Source organism: Dunckerocampus dactyliophorus, chromosome 17, assembly GCF_027744805.1.
Source record: "Dunckerocampus dactyliophorus isolate RoL2022-P2 chromosome 17, RoL_Ddac_1.1, whole genome shotgun sequence".
NCBI lineage: Eukaryota > Metazoa > Chordata > Actinopteri > Syngnathiformes > Syngnathidae > Dunckerocampus > Dunckerocampus dactyliophorus.
In genome coordinates, this window is record NC_072835.1 from 19,082,591 (window position 1) to 19,091,569 (window position 8,979).

At 40.9% G+C, this 8,979-nt stretch overlaps 1 protein-coding gene across 1 annotated transcript; it reads right to left on the reverse strand.

The window, feature by feature from the left end:
- Positions 1-733: 733 nt before the first annotated feature.
- Positions 734-2,188, reverse strand: LOC129170131 (histone H4). Its single transcript, XM_054757352.1, has one exon. The coding sequence runs from the start codon at positions 2,175-2,177 to the stop codon at positions 1,866-1,868; it is 312 nt and encodes a 103-aa protein (XP_054613327.1). The 5' UTR covers positions 2,178-2,188; the 3' UTR covers positions 734-1,865.
- Positions 2,189-8,979: the final 6,791 nt, after the last annotated feature.

The following is an 8,979-nucleotide window of genomic DNA, read 5'->3' on the forward strand; positions in this document are numbered from 1 at the left end:
CCTACAAGCAGACCCCACAACGGCTCTTTCAAGAGCCATGCACTTGCCTCATAAAGAGCATGAGTTTTTCTTTTGACGTTTAAGCTTATTGATTATGGACAACTAAATAAAGAAATGAATTAAAAAATATTAACCTCATGGTAGTATTAATACAATCAATATTTGGATCATTTTCACCATTCCAAGTAGTATTAATTGTTGAAGAAATCTTACCTTTGACCCTTTCATAATGTGATTTTTCTAAAGTGTTATTTTAAAAAGTCATGAAGATGGAATGACATTCAAAATGGCAACCATTTAAAAAGTTGTCCTGATAGAAAAACATTTAAAATAGCAACCTAATGGTCAAAGAACGGGTATTATTGCACTGCTGACAGTGACCTTTTCTTTGATTAAAACAAGCTACCCCCAGTTGATTTCTAAAAAAAAATCAAATATAGCAATGAGTCTATTGAATTTAAATATAAGGAAAGTATAGTTTGACTCTATATCCTAAAATCACCAGACCAAGCAGATTAACAGACCACTGTGCCACCCTTATCGATCATATATTTACCAATGACTGATAACACAACTAGTGTCCTGTTAATCGACATCAGTAACCATCTTCCAGTGTTTTTACAATTTACAGTGAACATAATAAAAGACAGATGGTGGCCAAAAAGACTTTTCAAAGACCATGCACAGAGGACAGCGTCGGTGCTTTTAGGAAAGATCTAGAAGAACAAAGATGGGAGAGTGTCTACAGTGCAAGATGTGGATGAAGCATATGATCACTTTGTAAACACTTACATAGAGCTCCATGATAAGAACTGTCCCTGGCAAGAAATGTCCAAGAAGCAAAAGAAAAATAACCAGCCACGGATGACAAAAGGACAAAAAAATGTAAAAAGAATACATTATACAGGAAATGTATCATTCAACAAACCAAAGAAGCAGAAAAAATATAAGACATATACAAATAAGTTGACAGCAATCTTGAGTGTGTAAGAGGGAACGTTAGAGTCAATTACTAGATAAGAATAAAATTAACAGAGCAACTTGGGGCATTTGAAATAGTATAACAAACAGCACTAAGAAAGCAGACTACTGTGGTGCCAGGAAGAAGGAGTCGCAGGCGGCGTTATTGGAACACCAACTGGGAACATTTATTTCCCTGCTCCTCTCGAGCTTACAACCTGACAGAGCAAAATGCACATGTCTCTCAAAGGGGAAAAAACAACATCCCTCAACCATAAGGGCCCAGGTGAAACTGCAACTCACATAAAGTTCCGATGGGTAAATTATGTCCAACATGCGCCACACTACCCTCATTATTTTATGGTTGGAAACACAAATAAGGATTATATGAATGAGGTAGTTTGTGTTTGACATGAAGAATTGTAAAGCAAAAACAACTGATTGAACAATAAAAAGGGTTATCAATGAGATTGTACTGTTACTGTTAACATATGTCAGCAATTTATGACAGACTGGAAAATTTCCCAACAAAATGAAAATAGCGCTGATGTTTAAAAACAGAGGCAAACATCAACTTACAAATTAATGACCAGTTTCCTTATTACCCCAATGTTCAAAAACTGAGAAGTTATTTAATAACAGGTATGACAAATTTATTAAGAATGAATTACTACATGTAGTCAATACATTAGGTATTAATTTGACAACACATCATTTGGTAATAAATTCACTAAAGAAAAAAGAAAATCTAAGGAGCCACTTGGGAGACGGCTCTCTAAAAAGAGCCGACATTTCTATCACTGCTACGGAATAAGGTGGATAAAAATGTAATGGAACAGACACTCTTAGTAGAAAAGTGTATGGCCCTAAAAAGGACCTTTGTGTTCGTTGTTCAAAGTAAGTGTCTACCCTCCGAAACCGTACAGAGTACGTCCTTGTCGCTTAAGGGCGTACACCACATCCATGGCAGTCACAGTCTTCCTCTTGGCGTGCTCGGTGTAGGTGACGGCATCACGAATGACGTTCTCCAAAAACACCTTCAGCACACCGCGAGTCTCCTCGTAGATCAAACCGGAGATACGCTTGACGCCACCACGGCGCGCCAGACGACGGATAGCAGGCTTAGTGATTCCCTGGATGTTATCACGGAGAACCTTGCGGTGACGTTTGGCGCCTCCTTTCCCCAAGCCTTTACCTCCTTTTCCTCTTCCAGACATTTTCAGCAACCCTTAATGCCAAAGTGTTCTGATTCGCTAACGCCCTGTGCGGCGTTCTTATTTTATGACTGCGGACGTAAGAGAGGAGCTTGGACATAATCTGGCCTGGGCGGTCCTTAAATCAGACTTTCCCCCACGACTCGCAAGAGAGATACGTGTATCCAACTTTTGTGTTTTTTTTCCCAGTTAACGATGGAAAAGCAAGAAATAGTCCAAATTGAATGTTTGAAAAGCAACAATGTTTACTAGTAGCTTTATTGACAAAGCAAGCTATATGTGAGCATTTGTTGACATATTGTTTGTCACATGAGCACCGAACTCAGCGCAGTGCACTTTTTTGCTTTCGTTACAATATGATGGGCCACGAGGACATTTTGTGTTCAACCTGAGACATAAAATGCTGAACTGAACTGAAAAAAATAGCATTACCGAGCCTTGTAAATATTGTCTCTAATGGTACTTTGACAAATGACCAGTGAAGGTTACCAATTCCATTAAGTGAATACTCATTCTTTTACATCATTTGCTTCTTTTTAAATACTTTTTTCTCTCTGCAGTTACGTCATAAACCTCAAGAGGGCAGCAGCGTGTTTCACTTCAGACGGCCTTAGTCTTCTAAAGTGGTGCACTTATTGTGTCATTACGTTGTGAAAGCAGTTATTATGGTTATAAATAAGTAGCAAATTAGAAATACCCCCAAACAACCATCCACCCGTCGGTCTTGTGATCTGTAATTTGCTTTTAGCCTGGTGTTGTTGTTGTTGTTGTTGCTTATCGTTGTTTGTTTATAGTCAACATTACAAAGACGCATTGAAGGCTGATGTACTTTAGTCTTATCTACACATCCCCACCCCCTTCCCCTATCACCTGCTCACCCTTCCATTCCATCCCTCCCTTCCTTCCTGATGTCCCAGGGGGTCAAGTTTAAAATTCTTGCCAGCTGTAAGCTCTCCATCACTCACCTGCCCGCCACACCACCACCAGAGGAAGGGGACACCAGGAGAGACATCCATCTTTCGCCTGCCCTTTGTGAATATTTCATAAAACCTCAGATTGCTAGTTAAAACAGTCATTCCTGCTTTCACCGCAACTACCTCTCCGGGTAAAATATATTTGTTGTTAATTAGTCTATGATCTACATGAGAGTGCTCTGTGTCATCTGGCAGGTTCGATATGTCTCCTGAAAGCTTGACTAATTGTTTTGACACTGCGAAGCCTAATTGCTGCACCTCAGCATTAAAAGTGATTTTATGAGGCCTCGCAGCAGCCTTAAACACTTACTTTGCATATTTTAACGACTGTTTGCTTGCATAATGTATGCTACACGTCCTCGAATGCATACATATCTTTTTAAAGGCCCCAGGGTAAAAATAACCTTTTGGGCCACCATTGACCCCACCCTCTCTGCTTTTCATGCTTTATGTGCGCAATATTTTGACCTTCTGGTGCAGCAAAAGCCAACACATTCATTATATTGTTTCGTTTAGGATAGTGTAAACCAGCCATAGACCTGCCAACATATAGTACAGTGTATGCACCATTAGTAATAGACTTATGCTGTGACTCTTCTACTTCCTTCTATTTTTCTAACTTGATGACTCTGCTTCATTGATAGCCATTACCTTTTTATATCCATAATAATAATAAATATAAAGTACAATTTAAAAAATGAACACCATTAATTTAACATTGGCATCTTAACTCCTCCTCTGTTGTTTGACAACATTCAAACCTTTGGGACACTTTTCGTGGCAGATCCCTGTGTTACGCACGACTGCATCACGACTCTCCAAGTCATTGGTGTGTGAGTGACAGGAAGAAAAGCTACGACTCACTTGGGGTGAAGCCCTCATTAATCCCTGGAAGACTCGTCTTCTTCAGACTATTCATGGGATTTAGCTTTACATTTATTATTGGTACAATACACCAATAAATGGTGTTTATACCGCCGCAAGCCACAATTATAACCATACCGTTAAAGTACTACTTCTTTATCAAAACTGTGCATTTCACCCCTTGTCTGTTTGGTCCATATGCGCCACCCACAATGCAATGCAGCATTTTACTGCTGTTACTTTACAGGAACACAGTAATGATCCTACAGCACTGCTGTATAGGTCAATAATAATTTCTCAGCTGAATAACTGTCAGTAAAGGTTAATAGAACGGTTAATCGTACAATGACCTCGGAGTGTACTAGACAGTCATGGGCTGGTCATAGTTCCAAGGGTTTGATGGAAGGTGAAAAGCTCCTGCGTGTACGTGATAAGATTCATATGAATTAATCATTTTCATGTGCAGTCAGGTTGCAGTCTGTGTTGTTTAATTTTTGCACAAAATCCTCATGACCAAAATAGTGACTTTCTTTTGTACTACTTTTCATACTGCGGAACTTGTTTTGCTTCCGCCGGCTAATTTGCTTCTCCTGCTGTATTCATCTTTGTTTTGATGATGAATGGTGAAGGAACTGTGCAGATTCGGCATTTTAGAAAAATACGGCACAAAAAAAAAAAAAATTGTGGACAGTAGAGGCGAGGTGTGTTTTCACTATGGAGGGCTTTTAAAGTTAAAATCCCTTCTACGCTACCTTGATACAGTGCATCATTCGAAATGTGCCAAATCGTTGCATTCAGTTTGATAATCAACATGTTGAATAGCAAATACAGTGTATATGTTGTGCAGTGGTGATTGCTCATTGATTACAAGGGATGCAAAGTTTAATAACATTATTGGTCAAATATGCATCGTTAACTTCAACGTGTAGACTCAAAAGTACATTATAAGTGTGCTAGAATGCGCTTCATTTTGTGAGCACAATGAGCATTAATCTGCTGTTGAGTGATTTTCCTCTCTGACACGATCTCTCTTCCCTCAGCAGCAGCACGTACGCTATGGAAACTCTCCATTGAAGCTCTAGCTTCAGCGCATGGAAGCTCACAGCCAGAAAGTAAGACCCTGATTGAATAAACCGGTGAAGAACGTTATTTCCAGGAAAGCTGTACTTCACTGGAGGTCTGTGGAGCAGGCTAGTCATTGATTTTGACTGACAGCAGCCAGAGGGATGAGCGGAGGTTTTTTTTCCCCCTTGCCACATGCATTTTCGAGGGGAGAGAGCAGTCAGAGCAGAAGTGACGTCTATTCCGGAGTGAATTATTTCACAGAGATTCAATTTTAGCGCTATTTTCTCACTTTGTACATACTACGTTGTAAGTAAACGACATAATCCCAGTGTTAGAGTTCTGTTTGCTTGTTGGCTCATTAAGGGGCTATCCACACGAAAACGTTTTCAGGTCAAAACGGCAAAGTATTTTATCGTTTCAGGCTCTCATCCACACGGGAATGGCGTTCTGGGTGACATGAAATGGTATTTTTTTTTTCAAAACAGCTTCCAGAGTGAGAAAATCTGAGAACGGCAGCTTGTCGTTGCCGTGTATACAGGCAATACAAAAACAATGACGTCACCGACTCACCCCAGCCTCGTTGCCGTCACGTGACCAGATGTGAGCTTTGACGACAAACCAACATAACATCTGAATATTTCGACGTACATGACTCGCCCCAATCCAGTTGACATTCTACTCATATTTTGTTGTCTTTTTGGCAACGGACCCCCCCAAAAAAATCTCAGGAACGTTCCCATGTGGACAGGGCCTAAATCATGTGACCGTTGTGGGAGGAGTAGCTTGCTAGTTAGCCCAGACACGATGGCAGCAAACAACGTTGCTAAAATCGTATTAAACGTATGTCAGACCCCAATAAGTTTCTCCTCTTTTAAAGACCAGCAGCCGCCACTGATGTTGAGGTAAGCTATCATGTTGAATTGTTAACAAACTGAGCAACACAGTACCATGTATTCCTTCTACAAGACCTTAAACAGCCGAAAATGGACAAACTAATAAGTCAATATTGGGGTGATAGCTTTCAAAAGCAGGAGAAACATTAAATGGTTGCAGGGATTGTTTCCTGACAATGCTGCTCTGTACCAAATGTCACCCAAAATCATCTTTGACTTAGTTAGGCATCCTCTAAAACAATCAGAAGAAATCTGGGTATCTTCCCCAAAATAACTGAAGCTCATACTTTGAAAACATAATTGTCAAAAGCACGGCACTGCAAACAAAAGATAAGATAGACTAGATTATACAGTATATATACAGTATATACAGTAAGTGGCATTTGGGGATCTCGAGAATGTGTCTCTAAGGTACCGTACATACTGTATTTACAGCAGGCAGTGCAGCAGTGAGACAAAGAACGGGTTTATTTGCCAGTGATGAAGTCTGTGTTGGCTCCTGGCACCTTGTTATAAAATTGTCCCTGGCACAGGTGCATGGAGGCTCTAGTTGGCACGCTTCCTCTCACATTAAAAGGGGCTGACTGAGGAAACGAGGATATGTCTGAGCAGCCCCATCGAGCACCTTTGTGATAAACTACAACTGCGATAGTGAGTCAGCAGGCCCAACATCTATGACTTCTGATCTCACACTACTCTACAGAAATGCTCCAAAATCTTATGGAAAGTCTTACCAGAGAAGCGAAAGCTGTTACAGTTGCATACTCCATGTTTCCTTCCATTTCCTTCTTCACTTTTGCGAACAAAGATCTTTTGATGTTGATCTTCTGTGCCAGGAAATGACTAGCGACCACATGCTTGGAACTTTTGCATCATATTTTTATATTGATGACAACATTCACACATTTTTAGCCTCAAATGTTTAACTGTTGTGGCAATGACAATTCTGCTTGACCAATGAGTGACCAGCAGAGGTTTATGTCCCCCATAAGGCACGCTTGGAGCCACAGGGAACTGAGCGCATTAGTACCTACTTTTGCCATTGGCAACGCTTCAAGAGCGAGTAGAGCCAAAAGTTCAGTAGCTATCATGTTAGCTGGAGGTGAAAGAAGTTGATGTCAGAGGGAGAACATTTGTTTCTCTAATTGAACTGAGTCAGATTTATCTTACCACTACCAGAGTACTTTTGTTTTTATGCCACTTTTTCATCGCATATTCAGGCCAAAGGTTCAACTCATTTTCTATTCCAACTTTCCTCAAAGTACCCCATTTCCTGTTTGTCTCACGCTCCATCTTGAGTGTCATTTCCCCTACACTCTCCATTGCAGGAAGTTCATGAGGGATTGTCATTGCTTTTCAGTCTCTAGTGAGCAGCATGCGCCTACCATCTCCATCAATCTGACACCCAACCCTCCACATCTTCATTTCCTTCAATTTGACCCCAGATTGCAGACTTTCATCCCCTTCACCAACAAGTTCTCTGTTGCAGTAAATGATTTTTATGTTGTATGTTCATAATTCAGATTCGACAGCTGCAATTAAAGAAGCGATGGTAGAAGATTTCTTTCTCTTCTTTTCCGAGGTGCCGGACGCCATCGGGTTCCTAAAAAGTCCAGGATTTCCACCACACTTCTTTTTATCAGCTTTCAGGTAGAACATGTGATTATTTGGCAGGGTAGTATTCAGCCACAGGGGAGCTCCAGGCCTTCCTCATCACTGATCTGGGTCTCCTCCAGCCAGCTCTTAACGCTTCATGTGCTCCACAGCTCTACCAGACCTTCTCCTCAATGTGCAAAAGACAACCCGGGTCATTTTAGGACACTAGGCCAGTTCCTCATTTCCACTTGTCCATTCAGTGTCTCTAGATTATCCGTGTTGCAGGTGAGGTGATGAGGCTGCTGCAAGCGTCTCCTCCAGGCTTAGTGCGTAAGCCCAGCCTACCATCCGAGTGCACTCAGTGTGTGCAGAGTTGGAGCAAAGCACCTGCCAGCTTCTGTTTGTCACCACGTCGTCAATAATATAATGTTGCAGAAACATGTATAATTACCATGCCTTTCTACAGCCTGTGTAATGTCTTTAATGTAAGTGTGACATCATTATTTTTGCTAATCCGACAATATAATGCAGAGAAATGGGATAGGAGGTACTTGCAGTACTCACCTCATCCTGAAGGGGTGGGAGCGTGTGTCAGCTGGAAGGCACTTGTCACTGCCTTCCTTCCATAGGGAGGGAAAGCCAGTATTTATTTATTTATTTGCAAAAGCCATGTATTACAAATACAGATACATTACAAATATTTTTTATACTCAGAATGAATGAATGAATCTGACTGTCGAGATGGAGGCTTATATATCCAAGCTCATCAGAAGGTGATCAGACTTTTACAACAAAGTAGCCGAGCTTTTCCTGGTGAAGGATAAGGTGCATGTACTATACTTCATATACTGACGAAAAGGTAAGACCGCAAATGTTTTTCAGTTGATAAAAAGATAAATACATGGGAACCAAAGTCTATTACTCTCTTCTTTTTGTGGTTATCCTAATGAGCAACCTGTATCGTATTAAATTTAAAAAAAAAAGCTCCAGAAGTCACATAAAAATGTGATTGTCACTGGCAACAGAAAAAAGAAATCATGTTGAACTAGCAGGGAGTACCGCAGTGTGGATGTGAGCGTCATCACGAGGGATCGACTCCATGCATTTAAATGGTAACTTAAGGCATTTAAATGCTGATGCGGCTTGACATGAGTGCCACCATGCTTGGCGCCGCCTGCCAGTTACACCGCCCTCATAGATTACTGACATGTTTGATCCCATCTAACGTCTCAGTTAGCGTGTGTGTGTGTGTGTGTGTGTGTGTGTGTAGGGGGAGGAGTTATGGAAAGCACTCTCCCATAAGCAGGGACATAATTGGCAAATGATTCACTGGTTCTCATAGCGCAACATCCCGCCAACATTTGAGCGATTTCTCTGGGTGTTTGACTCCATGAATAATGTATCTTGTTTCAT